Consider the following 22,120-nt stretch of genomic DNA (forward strand, 5'->3'; position numbering starts at 1 on the left):
AGGGTGAGGAGGAGGAGAATGCTGCCACGAACATGCTATGGAGGGCAGCCCTCTCTCACCTCAAGTAACTGATCTCCGTACTCCAGGCCGGCCTGGTGGGCGATGCTTCCCCCGGTCACCTTGGAGACGTAGATCCTGCCCTTCTCACCACTCACGATGGAGACCCCCAGAGGCTCCAGGCCCTTGTGCACCTTGACGTGGCGTGGCTCCTCCACGTAAGGCCTTGGAAGAGAGCCAGCAGTTTGGGGGACTCAGATCCAAAGAGTTCTGGGGAAGGGTCTGTGCTCAGGCATGCAACTGGGCTATGCAGAAGAGGCCAGGGAGCGCGGGTGCTCCTGGGGTGACACAGCCGGGTGGAGGAGTGGCTACTCCAACTCTCTCATGACAAATGATGCACGTTCCTGCTACCTCATGTAATGTGAACATGGCAGCAATGGACACCAAAGCACCCCATCCCAGAGACACGAGAACGGTCCATGTGAACTATAAACACTGATACGTGCAGGGGAAAACCCTGAGATTCTCCACGTGAGCCGAGCTGCCTCACACAGCATGCAATTTACAAACTCCAGCAGGGTCCCAAGAACCCCCTCCTGGGAAAAGAGATGGCTTCTGGGGTGACATTCCCTTGAGGAAAGACAGTATAAAATATCAGTTTTTATATTTATTGGCTACCCAGGGTGATGCAAATTGATCATGGCCCCCTTTGGACGGCTTGGGTTTGCAGCGGCAGTCGGCATGGAAGCCATGGAAAGACCATGCACTTGCTGCGCCCCCGGGGAGCCGCCCCCCGCGCCACGGGCCACGGGGGAGAAGGACCTGGGCCCGGCAGCCACAGGCAGTCTCAGAAGAGGTCTGTGGTGGTACAGACATTTGGAAGGCACAAAAGGTTGACAGAGAACAGAAGGAACGCTCCGAGGAGGAAGCTGGCACAGCCGCCCAGCGAGAAAAGACGACCGTGTGGGGCTGACCGCTCCCCCAGGACCGGGACCGCACACAGCCGAGGCTCCACTCTCCAGGGCCTGGAAACCCCTCTCCTCCTCTTCCCAGGACAAGCTGAGGCAGGCAGCAGGCCTGACCCCCTCTTTGGAGCCCCTCTAGAGCACAAGGTTGGAGACCCTGAGCCCCCCCAACTCCACGAGCTCAGCGGGCTCAGGTGGGTCCCCGCCGCCCACAGCCAAGCCCTCGCAGGAGAGCTGAGATTACACCTCTGCCGGCACGGCCCTTCCCCCGGCGCCCTGCAGCGCTTCCCTCGGCCTCCCCAGCTCAGACCAGGCCTGGTCCATGGCCAGGTCCTCTCCATGACTCAACCTGCATCCAAACGCAGACGGTTTAGAGGTGCAAGACCTCAGAGAGCAGGTGCCCCCAAGAGGAGGTGCTCCAGCCGGGGACGCCACAGTCCTCCCTTAACACGCCGCCCTCTGTGCCACTTCTAACCAGTACCCTTTCCTCAAAAGAGAAAAGGACAACTGTAAAATAACAGCCATTCAACAGAAGCCATGGAGCCATCACAACTGACGTATCAATCACAACAACTCCTCTGGAAAGACGAACAGGACACACTGGGAAACGAGAAGGCAGGTCCGTACAGCACAATTCCACTTCCACAAATGTGCACGTGCAAACTTACATGTATGCACACGCATGACGACATCACAGAAGACCACCGACATGTTAACAAAGTGGACCTCTAAGTGAGGGCATGTGTGGTGATTTTGCTTGTTAATCTTCTGATTTTAATTTTTTAACATAAGCACAATTAATTTTTCTCAGGATAATGAGGTTGCATTTTTGTGAGCGGTTAAAACACTATTTCCTTGAAATCTTGTTCAATTTTTTAAGGTTCCTTTTAAATAGGTTTATGAAGTATACTTCATGTGACAAGGAGCTTAGAGTAAGTAAAAGATGTGACTATATATAACAAATAAATAATGAAACAGGAATAAAATACACAGACATACACATCACAAACAGTTAGCAGTTATCAAATCTCTGGTTGATGAGATTAGTTTTTTCCTTCTCTCAGGAAAAAAAGGATTATTTTAAATAAGTAAAGTGTTCTCTACTCTGATGACTTGTGTTTTTGTCCAGTTTTCTATGAGTAGTTATATGACAGTATGCTTCAAAATCAGGGGTAAAAAGGATTTTTTTAGGAGGTACCAGAGACTGAACCCAGGACCTTACACATGGGAAGCGGGTGAGCTACATCCGCTCCCCAGGATTATTTTTCACACGTGTTGTCTGTTCTGGTTGCTCGTGTTATCACATTTCTCTGATGAGGCCGTAAGCTCACAACACTTGTGTCCTTCCCAGTGGAGTCCCCAGCTCTCTGCACGGCACAGGGAGCGAAGGGATTACTGGACTGCGACATGATGAAACCCCCTCTACTTCTAAGGACGCACTGACTTCAGGGGAAGGTCTTGGTCTCGCAATGACCAGAGCCGGGGTCGAGAACCTCCAGCCCCGGCCCCACGCCTGCAGGCCGTGTCCCTGTGTGCACACATGGGAAATCCCCGTGGGTGAGGACCGGCCCTCCCCGTGGACTCACACTGTCCCCTAACGGGCCAGGCGCTGGTGAACGGGGACACACCCCTCTCCCAGGCTCTCGGGCTGTTTGACAAGGTCACGCTTTCAAGTCAAACACGAGATTTTCTTAACGGAGCCGCCCTCCCCGACCCTGCCGGCAAAGGTCACTTTTGAGGCTCACGGCTACGGAGGGTCTTCAGCTTTTTGGTCTCGCCTGGACAAGGGCAGCTGTGTTCTTTTTTACGTGATTAAATAAAGGCAAGTTCAAGTTTAATGAGATGGCCTAAAGACCCACACTCTGGACAGGACCTTCTAAATGTAAACACGATCCACCAAATCCCATTTGGAGGAACGACAGAGGGGGACGAGGTGTGTGTGGGCAGCGTGTCTGGAGGGGAGTACGGACTCATAGACGGGGTGGCCTCGGACAGACATGAGGCCTACAGTGAACCTAAGAGCGAAGCAGGGACTGGCCTGCACTTAAAATTGAAACCACGCTGGCTTAGCTGTACATTTAGGCTTTATATTCTTTCTTTGCCCCTTTATGTATATTTCACAATAAAAGGTAGAAATAATAATAACCAAGAGCTATAGCTGTTCTGGGACCAAAGAACAAGGCAAAGAGTGAATCCCAATGCCCACTGCTAAGACGTGACACAGACAAAACACTACAACTTCCCAGCCTCAGTTTTCTCATTTGCAAAATGGGGCTAATGACAATCATAACAACGTCACTCACACTGGGGTTAGTCTGAGGCTCTCACGACTTAATGCACTCACGGTGTTTACACAGAGCGACAGCCGCGGCCATGGAGCCACCCTCAGGCTCGTGTCCAGCACCCTCCCCGCAGGCCCACCGCGCCCCGCGGCACTCCGTGGAAGGAGCCCACCCTGTTCCTTGCCTTGTCACCTACACGTGCCCACCCCTGGGGGCACAGCAGGCTGGGCTATGGCTCCCACATCCCAAGGCCCCGTGGGTGGCACTAGGGACGCACCAGAGCAAGACACGACCGAGCACCAGCGGAACCCAAACCCAGGTGGCCCAGTCCTGGGATCAAATAACAACGGACCCCGCCAACCCCTGCTGTGTGCGCCCACGAGCCCCCGTTGTGGGATGCACCACCCACCAGTGTGGCCATGACACGGAGCCCAGGCAGTCCTCACCGGTCCTTCCTGCGCTCCCCAAGGGATGCGGGGTTGACTGTGATCCTTGGCAGCGTGGAGGCCGAGGCCTGGGACTGGCTGCAAGAGGACAGGGTGTCAATGTTCAGGGGCGACCGAGGCGGTGTGCTGCACTCAGAATGTGACAGGGAACCTGCAAGAGAGCGTGGGAGCTCGTGGGCCACCATCATCTCCGGGGGCCCCGGCTGCCACGGCCAGGAGGAGGACGTGTCCCCGCCGCTGTGCGCCGCGGGGCCTGACTGCACCACGGGGCCTCCGCAGGGCCTGACTGCGCCGCAGGGCCTGGGTCCATCCCAAGTCGCCAAGCCCAGGGCTGACTCGGCAAACGCTGATCAACGGAAGCAGGTGCAAGTTATCAGCTGTACCCAGACACTCAACAGTGAGGAGAAAGGGAAAGAGCAGGGCTGGCAAGGACGGGGCTGCGAGAGGCGCTTACCTCGATCAGAGCCCATGACAGACCGGGGGTATCGGGGCGTCGACGGGATTTTAATGCGTTCCGCCTTGTACTGCAAGTTACTCGAAGACCCTAGAGTTCCAAGGGGACGAAACTTTAGTCCTACGATTAAACACCAGCCCTCACCACCAATTTGGAAGACCAGAGAGATGTACAATCACAACAAAAACTCTGAGCTGAGCCTTGCCATTCACCCCCTAGAGGTCTAAACAAGAGGAGATGGAGAAAGATAGGCGCTGAGCCCCTGTCCTTGAACAAGCCACACAGCCGACGGCCACTCCAGACAGGACCGCACAGGCAGGGACAGTGACCCAAGCCATGCAGCGGCCGCTCCGTCTTCTCTCCCCAACACCGTGAACCACCCCCTCAGGGTGTCTAGGGGGGACCTGCGAGACCCTACGTGGGGCTACGGTCCCCACAAGTGGACAGCAGAATGCCTCCCCCAGGTCGCGTGCAAGCTTGGGTGCCCAGAGCGAGGCTCCCTAGCCACGGGATTCCTCTGGAGCTACTGCAGCAGGAAGGCAGCAGGGTCACTGAAGGAAGCGAAGAGACACGGGGAGCGGCTCTGAGCGGGGCGGGGTGGGACCGGCCCGCAGGGCTGCGTGGAATTGAGCCGGCCTCCACGGGGGGCGGGCGGAGGCAGCAGGGAGCAGGCCACCAGGAGGCTCTGCCCACAGGGAAGGGGGAGGTAAGCGAGGGTGGGGGCCAGGCGACCGCGGCCGGCGCGGTTACTGAGGCGGGCGCTGGAGGGCAGCGAGTTGGAGCCGTGGGAGGCCCTCATCTCAGGGTCGTCGCTGCAGACCCAGGGGCTCAGGTCCAGGCTCAGACGTCCTTGGTGCTGGACACTGGAGAGAACGAGAGGGGCGAGGGGGCTCAGGGAGGAAGACCTGAGCGGGGCGCCCGGGGAAGACGTGCGCGCGACGGGCGTCACCGACACCCCCTGGGCTGGCAGAGGGCGGCCCGCGGCCCTGGGACTCTGCTGCTCACGGGCAAACTGCTCCCGGGCAGAGGGCCCCTCAAGCAGCACAGAGGGCCACACAGCCGGAGCCGCCAGCCAAGTGCACTTCAGCCAGGGCTCCCGTGAAAAAGGGACTTCCGTATGGGAAAAGAGGGGCTCCCGAAGCCGGTGGGCTCAGGCGGCTGGAACCACTCCTCCGAGGATGTGGGCCAGGAGAGGCTGGCCCGGAGAGGGGGCTCTGTGCCTTGTTCAGAGGGCATGGCAGGTCACAGAAGGGGGGCTGGCCTGAGCGCAACCCAGGGACGGCTTCTTCCAGCTGTGCAGAGAGGACGCCTCTTGCTTATGCCCTCCCTCCCACAGACCCCACCGGACTCGGGACAAAATCCAAACCTTTGCTTTCAGGCCCCTATGACCTGTGACCCCCTCCTGAGCCACTGTCCCCCACCACACTCCAATCACTCTGCCCCCCAAGCCAGTGCACTGCCTGCTACCCCCCACCCTCAGCCCAGGCACCTACCTCTCTGCTCCCCTGGGGCGCTCCCCAGTCTTGGGACAGCCAGCCTCCCCTCCCGCCTCGCAGTCACTGCAGCACCCCCCCATCAGGCGGCCCACCCTGCCTTCGAGTCACAGTCCAGCCTGTTGCCATGTTTTCCCGTCTCCAGAGCCACCACCCTGCCTGCCTCCCCACACGTGAACACAGAGCACTGCCGGGCCAGCAAGCTCATCCTTCAGTGCCCCGCTGCATCCCCTTGAAACTAGAACAGTCTGTGGCATCTAGGAGGTGCTCAGTAAATACTTGTCAAATAACTAGATGAATGAGCCCAAGAGTGGCCTCCACCCAGCCCCCTCCTATGCGGCCATCTCCTCCTCCACGACAGGGTCAGTGCTGGCACTTAGGGCACAAACACGCTGTGGACACAAAGCCAGACCTGTAGGGAGGTCTGGGCCTCTGTGGGGTTCAAGAGCTTTACAGACCCTGTGCTGGTGGAGGGAGGGGCCACCTTTAAAGCTCACCTTCCAGGGGACCCCAGGCTGCTCTAAGCCCCTTCCTGGCCAAACTGCCCACGAGCTCTGGGTGCCCGGCAGCCCGGGTAGGCTTGGACAGCAGGGGAGCCAGGGAGGCATGGGGGGTTCGCATACCTGGGGTGCAAACCCTGGGGGCCCAGCTCTCTGGGGACGGGGAGCTGCAGGGGCCGAGCCTGTGGCTGTGCACGGTGTAGATGGGGTTCCTCAGGATGGAGCTCACAGCGGTGCTCGGTGTCACGCTCCGGGGGATGGTGCCTGGAAAGGGTCTGGGTGAGAACCACTGCCCCAGAGCCTCCCATCGGCCCTGTACCCGGCCCCTGGCCCTGAGCACCACCAAGAAGCTGCAGAGTAATTTGGGGAAAGGACTCACAAGTCCAAAAGGGCGCCAGCTGCCAATCCGCTACCCAGCAAAGAGCTACCTGCCTTTCTCCACCAGTAAAACGGACAAACCCACTTTAATGCTTCCACATCCCGGCTCGGATGGGGGATAAAGTGCCTTGAGAAACGACTGTCACCGATGCCAGACAAAACATCACAGGCAGGGACCACCTCCAGTTCTTCAGGCTGTAAGCCAACGCCCCCCACCCTCCCAAGTCTGGGCAGACCCATGCGACCACATGGACCTCTGCCCCCACCCGCCTCATCAGCTCACCCACAGACACCCTGCTGGGGTAGAGCAGGGGGTTGCCGTGCCGACCGGAATGGCCTGGAGAGTAAGGGGACCACTCCGGGAGCTCCGGGGAGAGGTCACCACCTGCCGGGACACACTTCTGATCCTGAGGAAACAAAGGCAAGAGGCGACTGCTGGAAGCAGGCAGCGACGTGGGCGCGCCTGAAAGCTGACGTCTGCTCGGGAGCTCCTCCCGACACCAAGGCGCTGCTCGTTCACGTTGTGCAGACATTAGCGGAAAGGCAAGAGCTTCCCTTAAAACCAATTCAGAAGAAAACCAGAGACAGAATCCCTGTTCTTTCAAATAAAGAGGGCTTATGTGTAGAAATGGTGAGAACACGGGTGCTTCCAACACACAGTCACAACCCGGCTTGCACCGTGTCGTGCTTCCTGTCCGCCAGGAGCGGCACAGCTTCCCTGAATGCTGCCCGCCACCTGTGGCATTCTCTTCCTTCTGGAAACGACTACAGCACACACCAAAACAACCACACTATCCCAGGCTGGCTGAACAGGTACGCCAGCCTGTCTCCCTAAACCTTTCAAGGCAAGTCTGCGCCACCGTGTTTTCTCGCAGATGCTCAAAAGCTGTTTGAATAAGCAAATCAAATGCTACTCCTAAGAAAGGGCTCCTCTTTTAGCTCCGCATTCCCACCTCCCATTGGGGCTGCTTCCCCCCTCCACCTCCTCCACTCCTTTCCCTCCCCTCGGGCGAAGGAGCCAGGGCTAAGCAAGCTTGGGGACCTGGTGCAGGACGCCTTGGTGTGGCTCTCGACTGCTATGACCCCCCATTCCCACCAGGCCCCACTCCCAGGCAGAGCTCTACCTCCAGGAATGGAGCGGGAATGACCACCGGGGCAAGTTTGGGCCAAAAACTGGGAGCAGACTTGGGTCTGTGGCGCTTCTGGCCCAGCTCGTCAGCCTTCTGGGAGGTGAGGTCCTCGTCACAGGACTTCTTGGCCGGCAGGTAGGAGGAGTCCCCGTCACCTTCAGGGTAGTAGCTGGAGGCGATGCGGACCTTCGCCTTACGAGGGGGCGAAGTGCACGTGGGCTCCCCGGGGTCCGCGCCAGGGGGCAGGGCCGCCGGGAGGCTGGTGGATGGGGAGCTGCCCACCAGAGTGGCCTCTGACTCGGAGCTGGTCTCCAGTCTGTGCTGAAACTTCATGGAGTCGCTCCTCCTGGGAGGTTTTGGGGGTGTCAGGGGCCCCACTCTCTTGGAGGCCTGGGGAGAGTGAGCAGGGACGGGGAGAAGGTAGTCTATCTTGGGGGGTGTCTGGGGGCATTTGAACGTGTTCGGGTCAAAGATGAACTTTCTTTGCTTTGGCTTCTTGTACACAGAGAGCTTCTCGGGCTCCACCACGGAGCTGAGCATGGCCTTGGGCCACGTCCCGCCACTGTTGGAGCTCTTGGACTGTGCCTTATCCAGGGGGGCCTCGGACATCCCACAAGGGCCCGCCTCTGTCTCAAAGGGCAGCAGGGGCCGCCAGCTGCACACATCCACCAGCCCATAGCCACGCTCCCCAGAGAGGTCCGAGCGGAAGGAACTGGGGCTACGCTCCGCGGTGCCTGGGCAGGCCTGCGGGGAGCCCGGGAAGGGCCCCCCAGGGAACGGCTTGTGCAGGAAGGAGCCGCTGCCCCCAGGGGGGCCTGGCTCCTTCCTGTCCTCCAGCCTGTCCACGGAGAAGATATCTGTCTGTGTGGAGTTGTTGTGCTGCATCAAGTTCTGTTTATTGTAAGCCTGGACCTCGGGGCCCTGCGCTTGGAAACTCAACATCTTATCCGAGTCCTTGATATTTTCAAAGATGTTCTGGCCGTTCCATGAGGAGCTCTGAGGGAACACCTAAAGCAGAGGAGTGAGAGCAAGGGAGATGAGACTGCAGGACCTGAAATGGGCCATCCAAAGACCTAGAGGGGCTGATGCACACACCTGTATACACACTCACACACCCCTGTCTCCCTCTGGCAGGTGCGGCTTGCACCTGCAGTTCTCAGTCCTGGCCCCTTGGAACTCACATGAGCCACATGGTTCCTTTGAATCTGAGCACTTTCTGAATTTACCTGTACAACATCCTAAACATTTTTTAAAAAATTATTAAACATAAAAGCAAAATTGCAGTGTTAAAAATACATAGCTCTTATCGAAACAGACAAGTAATTTTGTTCTATTATAAATTTTGCCAACTATGTAGAAAAATTAATAGGAAAGTACAATGAGCACCCATAAACCTACCATCTGGATTCAACATTTTACCAAGTTGTTTTTTCCTGTCTGAAAGGAAGTTGCAGATATGACATTTTACTCCAAACAACTTCAGCACATACCTCTCAAAATAAGGCTATTCCCTTACACAAGAAAATAATTCACTATTATCATCTGAATAACTAGATATTATTATATGATAACATCATATTAGATGGTATTCAAATATACCCTACTGCCCCCAAAATATACTTTTGTATATAAATATACAGTTATAGCTGCTTTTTGTTTTAAGCCAGGATCCCATCAGGGCTCACGCACGCCCTACATGTTGTGAAACAAGCTTCCGGCAATGCTGAGAAGTAGAGCTGGGGTCCGCAGAGCTGAGGCTTTGTCTGTGTCCCAGACAATGAGAGCAGAGCCAGGCACAGGGAGGGAGCCTCACCTTTAGGAGAGAGAGGGTCAAGGAGTCCTGGCAGCTCCGCAGCAGAGATTCACATTCGTTCAGAGACTTGTTGTCCAGTGCAATGCCATTGATCTAGGACCAAACAGAGAGCCCATCAAGCTCACCCGCAGGGCGGCCCCGGGCAGACCCCAGGCAGGGGCATGGCCCGGCTGCCATCCTAGGGGAGCAGGCCTGGTTCTGTAAGGCCACACCTTCTGGAGTGGGCAGATGAGAGAAAGCCGCTCAGTGGTAAGACACAAGGAGCCAGGCACAAGGAGCCAGGCAAAGGCTTCTGAGGCCAGTGAAACACACACCCTTAAAGTTACTCCAGGGAAAAATGCCTGTCCGTCTGGGGCCAGAGCCCCAAAGACCTTAGGGGGTCATTTCTGTCCCACCACTTCCTGCTGCATGATGCTGGATGCAGCTCAGAGCTTCCAAGTCCCATTCCTTCATATTAAAAAATGGAAAATAAACTCAAACCCCTCCCAGAGGCAGTGAGGAGACTGGAAACACGGTTGCAAAAGACTTTGTAAACCGAAAGGAGCCACGTGAAATGAAGGCTCATCTCTCAACCCTTGTCCCTGAATCTCTGCCAACAGCCCTCCAGGCATGTCCAGACCTATTTTTTTTTTTTTTTGAGGTCCTGGAGCTGGGGATTGAACTCAGGACCTCAGGTGTGGGAAGCCGGTGCCTAACCACCGAACCAGACTGGTTCTCCTGAGTGCTTTGTTTGTTATTTTGCCCAGGGACCAAGCCCAGGACCTCCCTGGGCTTGTATGAGAAGCAGGTGCTCAACTGCTTGAGCCACATCCACTCCCCCGATCTTTTTAAAAAGGGCATGTACAATGTGTGAATGGTTAAACAAACCGTGGTACTTTCATGCCATCAATTAACACTCGGCAATAAAAAGGAACAAACAGCCGATACACAGAGTACCCTGGATGGCTCTCAAAGGCATGAGCCTGAGCGGAAGGAGCCAATCTCAGAAGGTCACATACTGCAGTTCAACTGTACAACATTTTCAAAATGGCAAAATCACAGAGATGGAAACCAGATGAGTGGTTGCCAGGTTTAGGAATGGTGGGAGGGGAGGGCTGGCTGTTACTACAAAGGGTCAACTCGAGGGCGAGCTTTGTGCAGATGAACAGTTGTGTGTCTTGACTACACTCGTGGTTCCATGCAACCACACGTGCTGGAATGGCACAGAACCACACATACACATCGTACAGCTGTCCACTCCCTGGTCGAGATGTTCTAGTTGTGTAAGATGTAGCCCTGGAGGGAGAATGGGTAAAGGATACATGGGAGCTCTCTAGGTTCTCTTTGCAATTTCCTGTGACTCTATAATTATTTCAAAATCAAGTTAAAAAAAAGTATATGGAGGGTGATTATCAAAGTGGAGGATTAATTTGGTTATTGCTCTCCTTGTAACTTTTCCACGACTTAACATTTTTCACAATGGTCGTTTTAATATGCTTTTAAACCCCAGCTCAAAAGAAAATCTGAGAAAAACTGGCAAAGATGTGAAGCAGGGAGCTCTCTCATATACTGCAGGTGGGACTGAAAAGGCCAGGAGTGAGAAGATCCTATCAACTGCTAAATGCACAGGGCTCCTGGCCGAGCAGTAACACCAGGAATTTACCCCATCGTACACTTTCCAGGACAGCCTGGAGCCCTCTCCAGCAGTACTTGTAAAGACAAAGATGTCTTCAAAGGAATGCAGAGTGCTGCAGGCACTATAGAAAACAGTGAAGAAATTCCTCAAAGAGTTAAACAATGAATTACCATGACTACAACTGCTCTCCTAGGTATACACCTAAAAGACCTGACAACAGGGACACAAACAGATATTTAGACACATGTTCACAGCAGCATTACTCACTGTTAGCCAAAAGGTAGAAGCAATGCAAGTATCCATCAGCAGAGCAATGGGTAAACAAATGTGGTCTAGACATACAATGGAATATCCTTCAGCCATAAAAAGGAATGAAGTTCTGACTCATGCTATAACAGGGGTGAACCTTGAAGACATCATGTTGAGTGAAATAAGCCAGACACAAAAGGACAGATATTGTAGGATTCCTCTTAAATGAAATATCTAGAATAAGCAAATTCTGAGGAACAGAAAGTAGATTACAGGTCACCAGGGCTGAGGTGAGGGGGTGGGGAGTTGTCTCAAGCGGGCACAGAGTTTCTGTTTGGGGTGAGGGGGGAAAAGTCTTGGTAGTGATGGTGGTGATGTCAGCATAACATTGTGAATATGATTAATGCCACTGACATGTACTTAAAAATATTAAAATGGGAAATCTTATATATGTTACCAACATATATATTTAATTTTTAGGGAAAAAAATGTCCTAATGACCATCAGGAAGAGACTGGTTCCACAGCTTGTGCTGCTGCCGTCAAGGAACACCATGAAGTTAGCAAAACGGGGAGGCAGACCGGGACATGCAAGTGTGCAAGGACCTCCAAGCCACGCCGCTAGAAACTAAAAGCAAGGCTGACACCTGAGCATGCTCTGATCCCATCTGGATGAAAAGGCAGAGTAGGAAATACCCATGTTTTAAATATTTCTGCAAGAAAACCCAATCAACTGTTAACAGTGGCTGCCGTGGGAGGTTGCCGAGGGAGGTTGGTAGATGCAGAGTCTGGAACTGGAGGAAGAGTTATTTTCACTGCCAGCACTATGACTGGAATTTTGTGGGTATATCATGAAAAAGTTTAAGACATTTTCAAGTTCAGAAAGTGAGTTTAAAATATTAAATGTGCATGCCCTATGACTCAGAGTAGAGTCGCCAGAGAGAGAATCATGTACCCAAAGCAGCTATGCACACAGGTGACGTTTGGTGTAGAACTGTGCGCAATTGCAAAAACTGGAAATGATGCCTATGTCACCGGCAAGGGAGGGGGCTTTACATTACACATAATCCAACAGAACATCACTGAGGGGATAGAAATGAGACTCGATATGGAAAGACAGCCACAATGTAGAGGGCAAATTGTAGAGTAACACAGTATGAGCTCACGTACTCAGAAAGAAACACACACCCACCAGAGCCCTGTACGTGCACACGTGGGTTTGTATAAGCACTTAGGGTCTGGGGGCACATCCAGCAAGTGGGGGCAGAGATTAGCTCTGGGAGCAGGACTGAAGGAAAGAGCCGGACCACTTTTCACTGTATGCATGTATCTATCACTTGAAGATTTTACAGCAAGTCTTACTTTGACAATAAAAAAATGAAAGAAATAAAGGATATAATGTTTAGTATGAAAGATCCAAAAAGTTACACACCAATGACATCAACTTGTGAAAAAAAAGTTCTCCTAAATGTACATTCATGCATAGAATACAGGCTGCAGGGAAATTCATAAAAATGTTAAGGAAGCTTTTCTACAGGTGGTAGCTATACAAGTGACTTTTATTTCCTCCGTTTTCTGTATTTCTTAAGTTTCTAAAATAAATAGAAACACATCATCAAGACATCAGGATCAAAAATCTTTTTTTTTTAGAGGTACTGGGGATTGAACCTGGGACCATGGCAAGCAGGAGCTCAAACCACTGAGCTATACCCGCTCCCCCCAAAATTATTTTTAAATGTTCACACAGAGCAATGCCCAAGAACATTTCTTTCTCAAACCTTCCAACTGTAATTCAACTGTCTGTCTGCAGCGGGTCACCCTGGCCCTAACCTCGTCCCAGCAAGACTTGCCACCACAATCCTGTCTCCCACTGCAAGAGACCCTTCCTTGGCAGCAGGGCTCCCAGGTACCACGGCGGCGGCGTACACTCCATTCTCCAGGCTGACACCGCTGTCTGCAAGCACAAGGCAGACCGCGGTCACCGCCTGGCCCGGCCAGTCATGGTCCTGCCTCATCTTTGCTAACCAGACATCAAAAAGGGGGGTGCTGTCCGACTGCACCCTGCCCGAGCCGGCACCCTGCCCAGGTCAGGCCCCGGATGCAATGCACATCTGGTGAACTGAATCAAGCATGCAAAGGGAGACCAGCAAGACCAGAAGGGGAAGGCGCGTGGGCAGCGCTGGAATGACATCCACGCCTTGCCCCTGCAATGAGACCCATCACCTGCCTGAAAGGAGGTGGCACCCTGCCCCCTCTGCCGGCCCCTGTACCTTCGTGTCCACTTATGTTGATGTGCAGTGGCGTGACCACCTTCCCACCCAGGGACTTATGCCACCGCACCACCATGTTGATGGCCCCCCCTCCGTTGAGGAGCGCCTTGACCGCCTGCTTCTTGTCCTTGTTGATGAGATCCACATCGTTAATTCGCAGCAGCCAGTCATTGACCCTGAGGAGGGGCAAAGCCAGGTCAGCAACTTCGCTCACGCCGGACCAGCTGTGCCTGTTTGGAAAGCGGGGACCCCCTGTACGTCCAGAAAGATTTCCTCTTCCCAGCACGTAATGGCTAAACTATTAGGTTGGTGCAAAAGTAATTGCAATTTTGCATTGCTGAAATTTGCCATTTGATACTGGAATACATTCTTAAGTAACTGTGGTTATGTTATACATCATTTTAATGTACATTTCTAGTTTTATGGTTTTTTGCTAATGACATTACTTGCTGTTTATTTTGTATTTATTTTGACTATGGAAATGATGTTAGAAAAAAAAATTCAAGTGATTTTCTTACTTGAGTTCAGAATTGGTTGTAAGGCAGCAAAGACAACTCACAACATGAACACCACACTTGGCCCAGCAACTGCTAACGAACATACAGTGCAGTGTTGGTTCAAGAAGTTTTGCAAAGGAGATGAGAACCTTGAAGATGAGGAGCATAGTGGCTGGCCACTGGAAGTTGACAACAACCATTTGAAGGCAATCGTCAAAGCTGATCCTCTTACAACTATAAGAGAAGTTGCCAAAGAACTCAATGTTGACCGTTCTATAGTTGTTCAGCATTTGAAGCAAATTGGAAAGGTGAAAAAGCTTGATAAGTGGTGCCTCAAGAGCTAACCGAAATTCAAAAAAATCATCAAAGTGTCATCTTCTCCTTTTCTACGCAACAATAAGGAACCATTTCTCGATGGGATTGTGATGTGCAACGAAACGTGGATTATATATGACAACCAGGAATGACCAGCTCAGTGGTTGGACCAAGAAGCTCCAAAGCACTTCCCAAAGCCTAATTTGCACCACAAAAGGTCATGGTCACTGTTGGTTGGTCTGCTGCCGGTCTATCAACCACAGCTTTCTGAATCCCAGCGAAACCATAACATCTGAGAAGTATGCTCAGCAAATCGATGAGATGCACTAAGACTGCAATGCCTACAGCCAGCACTGGTCAACAGAAAGGGCCCAAGTCTTCTCCATGACAATACCCAACCACACGTCGCACAGCCAATGCTTCAAAAGGGAAAGAACTGGGCTACTAAGTTTTGCCTCGTCCGCCATATTCATCTGACCTCTCACCAACTGACCACCACTTCTTGAAGCATCTTGACAACTTTTTGCAGGGAAAATGCTTCCACAACCAGCAGGATGCAGAAAATGCTTTCCAAGAGTTCATCAAATCCCGAAGTAAGGATTTTTATGCTACAGGAATAAACAAACTTATTTCTCATTGGCAAAAAAGTGTTGATTGTAATGGTTCCTATTTTGAGTAATAAAGATGTGTTTGAACCTAGTTATAATGATTTAAAATTCATGGTCTGAATCACAATTACTTTTGCACCAACCTAACAGCAGACTTAGAGCTGGGCTGCCTGGACTGAGTTCCACCCAACCTTGAGTGACCTTCCGCAAGTGACGTAGGCCCTCTGTGCCTCAGTGTCCTCATCTGTAAAAGGGGAGTAATAAAGCATCTTCCTCATAGGATGGTAAAGATTAATGAATTTATTTATATACATGGAGCAAACAGTAAGGACTGTGGAAGCACACAGTATTTTCAGTCATTCCTATTCCAAGGCATGAGCAGGCATGCCCTACGCTTTTACTCATTCCACCGAGACCTTTCCTAGTCAGAGGAGCAAGCGGCAGCACCTTGGTGACAGGGGGAAAGCAGAGGCAGAGGCAACTGAGAGGCAGGGAGGTTCCTATAAGAACAAAATTAGCAGCCGCGCCTGCAGGCCTTGGACGGACGCCCCGCAGGCACACGGGTTTAGTCGCTGTCTGGCGCTCTCGGGGCCCGCTGGGAGATGGCCCCTTGCATTGGGTTGGAGGGGACCCCTTCCCTCCAGGGCCTGGGGCTCCTCGGCTCTTACCTTAACCTGCCATCAGCACCACTCCCTTTGTCCACTTTAGTGACAAATATGCCGCAGTCCCCTGGGAAGCAGGGCTCGTTCACGCCTCCTGCCATTTCAAACCCGAGTGCCTTCAAATCCACATCCTCCTGTCAAAGCAGCAGCAGCACACTTGACCGAGCACCAAGGAGGAAGGTTTGGCTCTCAAACCCCCAAGTCCCCTCACCGTGCCTGACGGAGCCCGGGCCCCCGGCTGGAAACCTGCGAACAGCTGCCCCGCCTGTCAGCCACTGCAGACAGACACACGTCCTCGTGGCGCCACCTCCCCCCTACTCTCTGCTCCTCTCTCTGCCTTCCGCGTGCATGCTGGCATCTGCCATGTGACACAGGGGACCGACGTGCTGCCACCCAGCTTGGGGGCCACACTCACACTCCCCAAAGGCAACTCACCGTCTCCCTCTCAAACTCTACCACTTCCGTTTCCCACTCCATGGAATCCGTGTCGATGGCCGAGTCGTGGGAGCTGTGGGCCATCAGCTGTCGGAACCGGGCCTCCTTCTCTAACTGGGATTCCATCTGCTCCCTGCGGAGAGGGTCATGGGGAAGCTCTCTGGGCGGGGAAGCACCCAGCCTGTCCCAGCTCCCAGCCCAAACCGAATGCACTCCTTTCCCCCTCCCCTCACACTGGCTTCCCAATCAATCTGGAGGGTCAGTCATGGCCCCTTCAGTCTCAGTGGGTTTTCACGGTGGTTGGTTACTGTGTTTTTTTAAGGAAGACTCAAATCCTTTACAAATTGATCTATACATTCGATGCATTTCCTACCAAAATTCCACCAAGATTTTTTCTTGTAGACATGAATGAGACTATCTAATATTTATACAGAAGAGAAAAGGAACTAAAATAACCAAAACAATTTTGAAAAGTGTGGCAGTTTGATATTACTGAGGAATTCCAAAAAGAAATACTGATTATGTTTGTAAACTGGTCTGTTCCTCTGGGCTAGTGATACCCTTAAATTGTGTTGAATTTAGGTTTCACTTTTACTTGATTAAATTATGATTAGGGCTTGGATTGGGCCAGTAGGATGTGGGGGCAGACTCACAGAAAACAACAAGGCAGAGGAGGCAGTTAAGAGTTTTGGATGCTGGAGCCCTGGGAAGTAAACACACAGGAGAGGAACAGAGAGGAATAGATACGGTAGAGACCCCAGGAAGAGAGAGAGCCTGACGGTCCATAGCTGACCTTGTGGAAGGAAGAGAGCAGCTGAGACTGGAGAGAGAGATGGGACTTATACCAGCGATACTGGAGGAAACTGGGACATGGAGCCTTGATGGGGGGAAGGAGGTGGAACTCGAAGACGAGGCAGCCATCGTGCTCCACCATGTGGCAACTTTGGTGAGGGAAGTACCTTACGCTTTATGGCCTGGTGACTGTAAGCTTCTACCCCAAATAAATACCCTTTTAAAAGCCAATATATTTCTGGTACTTTGTCTCAACACCACTTTGGCTAATACAAAAAGGAAGAATAAATTGCGGACTCACTACCTGACTTCAAAACATATTATATACTACATTGATTGGGACTGTGTGGTACTGACACAGATCAATGGTATGAAATAGAGAGCCTAGAAACAGACCCTCGCAAGCAAAGGGCAACGGATTTTTAACAATGTGGATGAAACCAACGCCAGTAGTGGAAGGATGGTCCGTTCAACAAACAGTGCTGGAGCACCTGAACACCACAGGCAAAAAAGTAATGATCTAAACCTCAAAACTTCTACGAATTAACTCAAAATGGATCATGGGTTCAATTTTTAATTTAATTTTGTAGATTTAAATGTAAAATTTAAAACCACAAAACTCTGAGAAGGACATATAGGAGAAAATTTTCAAGACTTGGGCTAGGGGAAGATAAAAAGGACTTTCGTGAAATTAAAAACTTCAGCTCTGCAAAAAGCCATGAAAAAGATGACAAAAGACTCAATATCCTGATGACTTGCATGTGATGCCCCTTCTTCCTAAAACCCAAACCCCCTTTCCGGGTTCATCGGTGTGACCCTTCAGCCCCAGGGACGCTCTTTTGTAACCTGCTCGATTCCTGCTCAAGTGTGCCCTCCCCCAAGCCCACAGCTCTGGCCGGCCCGAGGTCTTTCTGGCCATCTCCAAAGGCTGCTTGGCCTTCCTGGGACACCGCCAGTCCCCACCCCAGACCAGGTGAAGGGTGCTTCCACCAAGGTCCCACAGCCCTCGGCCAGCGCTCTGCATTTAATGCGTGCTGCACTCGCCCCCGCTGTCATCTGATCGGGTGCACACCTGTGCTCCCACAGGCTGGGGGCTTCCTCGGGAACAGCACTGACCCCTCGTCAGCATCACGGGTTAGAGAACTTAGGAGCTTAGCAGAGAGAAGGTACAAATCCAAGTATGCCAAAGGAACAAATGGAAGATGCTTGAAAGTTCCCGGCATCTCTGGTGCAATTAAAATGCAAAACCTTCTCCCAGGTTCAAGCTCCAGAGGTTCCAGGATTTAACTTAATTTAGATCCATTGCTCATGAGAGCCAAGGCGGGCACCTGGCAGGGGGAGTTGGACACTTAGGTTCCAAATGCCTGAGACTTTTCTTAGAGCACTCAAACCCTGGAGATTCTGGTTTGATTTTTCAAAATAAATATTAGGTTTTACTGAATGGAGGAGGAAGCACTGTCAACTCCCTCAAAGGCCACCACTCAAGTGTGTGCAGGCTTGTACACTCACACAACACACCAGCTCTTACCTCCCCTTCCCCACACTATCAGCATAGGAAAACTTCCAATGTACAGAGAACCACTGCTTCTCAAGTTCAAGTTCTCTATTACACTGATGGGTATCGGGCTCTGCCACTTTCTACGGTTAAAGTGTGATCTTTCTTTTATCAACCACTGCTAAAGGCCACCATGCCTTAAATGGCTCTCCTGGGAGCAAGCTGGAACCACAGGGAGGATGTCTGATACCCCAAAGATTCTCCTCTAAATGGACAGCCTCATAACACAAGCAGAGTGGATGGATGAGCCTGAGATATGCTGCCTTGGAAACACTGACTCACAGTCATGACTATTTTCATTGTTGACATATTTGTTTCTCTAACGGCCCCATCTGTCCAGCTCCTCCTAGGGACTTTGCTGGCTCAGCACTGTCTGCCCACGGCTGTCCAGAGGGCCTGGCCCATACCGAGGACATCCTCAACCAACATCACAGAATGAATGAATGGCTGGCAAGTCCCCAGGCAGACTGCCCGGACAGACTACATTGCAAGGCTTTCCTCCTTTGTGCCTTCACACATGGATCCTGCTGATGGAGGGGTTGGGGACACGTTCCGCAGCACTCTAAAGAATTTCTAGTGAGGGACGCAGATGTGGCTCAAGCAACTGAGCTCCTGTCTACCGCATGGGAGGTCCCTGGTTCGGTTCCTGGTGACTCCTAAAGAAGACAAGCTGAAGTGATGGGTAGGTGCAACAGGGTGACACAACAAGGGACACAAGAAGAAAAACACAATGAGAGAGACACAACAAAGCAGGGAACAGAGGTGGCTCAAGCGATGAGGTGCCACCCTCCCACACCGGAGGTCCTGGGTTCAGTTCCCAGTGCCTCCTGAAGAAACAAGGAAGACAAATGGACACAGCGAGTGCAAACAATGAGGGGATGGGGAGCAATAAATCTTTTTAAAAAAAGGCGGCACTTAGACCTGCCCTACGGACTGACGGAGCGGGGCAGAGAGAAGAACATGGTGCCCAGGCTGCATGCGGGGAAAAGCCCTTGCCTCATCCCCAAGGCGCCCACCCCAGCGTACTTGAGCTCCTTGAGCTCCCAGCTGATGTCATTCTTCTGCTTGCGCGTGTCGTCCAGGCTGCGCAGGGCCTCGGCCAGCTCGCTCACCTCCTGGTCCCGCTCCCGCCGCAGGTTGTCACACAGCATCCTGGCAGAGAGGGGGCAGCGGGCAAGGTCAGCACAAGAGGCATGGAAAGCTTGAGGGCCTGCGATGGACACTCCTAGATGCACAGAAGGAGGCTGGGGAGCCAGGGGGTGATCATCCAGGCCGGGCCCATCATGAGACAGAGGGGACAGGGAGGACCCCCGAGCAAGCAGCATCAGGTTCCAGGCTCTTCCCACTGTTTCCCCCTCAACGTGCCTGGAGTTACAGACCACCCTCCTCCCCGCCCCACCCTCCTGCAGATGCTCACTCCCACCTGGCTCAAGACCCACCTGGGAGGTCTCTTCCATGAGCCCCCCTGCCCACCTGGCAGCCTGTGCTGCAGAGCCCATGTGTCTAGGAGCTTTCTGGAGCCACCCCCCAACCCACAGCCAGGTGGGAGCCCCAGGCTCACACCTCTGCAGGTCTGAGCCCCTCCAGGGCACAGGCCAGGCATGGCATGGCTCTACTAAAGCAAACTGTGGCTTTGAGGACCCTAGGACTACCTCAGCTGTTCCAGAGAGGAGGTGGGCATGGGCAGCCTTGGCAACATGGGAGCCTGGGCTCTGTGCCACTTCTGGAACCGCCTGATGCTGCTGTGCCCAGGGGCTGGTCCCCACCTTTCCATGGCCCCAAACCCCACACCCGGGCCCTGAGCAAGGACTGCACCCGGAGAAACCACGGAGAGGGTCAGAGCAGGGTCAGAGCGGGAGCAGACAGGGAGCCCACCACCCCTTCCCCACCCCCGCCGGGGCCTCCCTGGCCACACCCTCCAGCCCACACTGCGCACTAAGGGGCTCCCAACCGGCAGGGTCCCCGGGGGGGGGCGGTGCCTACCGGATGCTGTCGTGCTCTGCCACGATCTTGTCTTGCTCCTGGAAGGCCCAGTCCCGCCGGCACTTGGCCACATCTGCCTCCTGGAGGGCTTCCTTCAGCTCCTGGCACAGAGACTTGCACTGCTTTCGAAGGATTTCAACCTCGTTGGCTCTCCTGGCATCCATTGTCACTGTGTCTTTGATCTGGGGGAGGTGAGGGGACAAGCAGAGGGGACTTTTGTGGGGCTTTCTGGCTCCTACCAGGATCAGGGCTGGAGCCGAAGCTCTAGGTTTGGGGGAGGCGCGGATCACAGCCACAGCCAAAGCCAACAGCCGCTCCTTCTCCTGGGCCCGCAACCCCCATGTCCACAGCCACGGCTCGGGCTCCCGATGAGGGGCCCAGTCCACGCCCGGCTCAGCGGAGGCCCCGGCTGAGGGCTTTGTCAGAGGCCCTGGCCAGCCCCTAACTGGCTTCTATCTGCAAGAGCGTGCTACATCTCTCTAAAGGGCTGGCAACAAAACATCATGGGGCGAGGCTGCACTGCCCACATGCTCCAGGCAGGAAAAGAATGCTTGCCCCACCTTCTGTGTCTGCCATACTGGTTTTTATAATCTGGCAGACTGCATTATTTTTAAAGGCTAAAACTCCAGGAATTTTTGCTGAAGAACTGTTTATCTCAGCTTGCTTAAAAAGCTGAAATATGAAGCATCTGCATCTTGGCACCTCCTCAAAGAATTGCATGCTCTACTAAAATCTCAAATTGAACTTTTATAAGCACTCATGTAGAAAGCTCTCTCTATGCTTCTACAAACCTTAAGAAGGGGAAAAGGTGAAATGACAAAGCAAGTGTCTAGTGCAAAAACCATCTCTGCTTCGAGCTCAACGGCAAGCCGCGTATGACCATGACATTCATTTCCACATGGGCCATCTCCACCTCTGCATAAGGCCAAGGAAGACAAATGAAGAGCGTACCCAGCTACCTCTCCATGGAAGAGAAGAGAACCGCCTCTGCTGAAAACAAATTCAAAAAGACCTCGGGTCCTCACCAAGACACCAGGACGAAGGAGACAGGGGAAGATCCTAGGCGTCACCCTGGAGCTGCCCCCACCTCTCAAGCAGCATCGGAAAGGGCTGGGGCAACTGCACCACAAATACGCCGGAAATCAGCAAGGCCTCTGACCCACTCTGCTCAGACCTCACATTTCACAAGATCAATTTCAATCACTTTACTTTCCATTTTCCGCAGTTCTCTTCACTCTTATGCAGTGTTCAGTTTGCTATTTTGAAAGGAAACCCTTATTTGTATTACTCTTATGTCAAGTGTTATAATAAGCAACACGTTCAGCAATCACACTCTTAAAACCTGCCGTTTTACTCAATGCTCAGGATTCATCGAGTTCAGGATCTGAGAGGTCTTAGTACCTAGTTCCACTCTGGTACGGAGCCATCTCACTTTGCCGTCCAGAGGTGGAGACCCCAAGGGGAGGTGGCTTTCCCCCTTCCCCTCTCCCTCCCCCTGGGCCCCTCAGCCCTGTGGGTCCCAGAAGTGAATTCACCCAAAAAGACTATTTCCTTGTAAGCAGCACAGCAGCTCTGCACCTGGGTCTGTGGAGGGGGGCACGAAGGCGGTAACTCATAAGGAGCGCTGCAATTCGGGAGCTGAGAGGCCCCGAGAGGGCCCTCTGTGGGAGCCTGGTTTGCTG

At 53.0% G+C, this 22,120-nt stretch overlaps 1 protein-coding gene across 1 annotated transcript in view; it reads right to left on the reverse strand.

Moving 5' to 3' along the window:
• The window catches only part of LOC131278775 (disks large homolog 5-like), a 91,080-nt gene that overhangs the window by 16,148 nt on the left and 52,812 nt on the right, over positions 1 to 22,120 (reverse strand). The window contains 15 exon segments of the mRNA XM_058299237.2: positions 60 to 222; positions 3,691 to 3,841; positions 4,145 to 4,234; positions 4,895 to 5,007; positions 6,261 to 6,297; positions 6,300 to 6,401; positions 6,799 to 6,922; positions 7,640 to 8,653; positions 9,459 to 9,551; positions 13,172 to 13,275; positions 13,592 to 13,767; positions 15,680 to 15,807; positions 16,109 to 16,241; positions 19,482 to 19,607; positions 20,439 to 20,620. Of these exon segments, the coding sequence (XP_058155220.1) occupies positions 60 to 222; positions 3,691 to 3,841; positions 4,145 to 4,234; positions 4,895 to 5,007; positions 6,261 to 6,297; positions 6,300 to 6,401; positions 6,799 to 6,922; positions 7,640 to 8,653; positions 9,459 to 9,551; positions 13,172 to 13,275; positions 13,592 to 13,767; positions 15,680 to 15,807; positions 16,109 to 16,241; positions 19,482 to 19,607; positions 20,439 to 20,620 (2,736 nt within the window).

Source organism: Dasypus novemcinctus, chromosome 6, assembly GCF_030445035.2.
Source record: "Dasypus novemcinctus isolate mDasNov1 chromosome 6, mDasNov1.1.hap2, whole genome shotgun sequence".
NCBI lineage: Eukaryota > Metazoa > Chordata > Mammalia > Cingulata > Dasypodidae > Dasypus > Dasypus novemcinctus.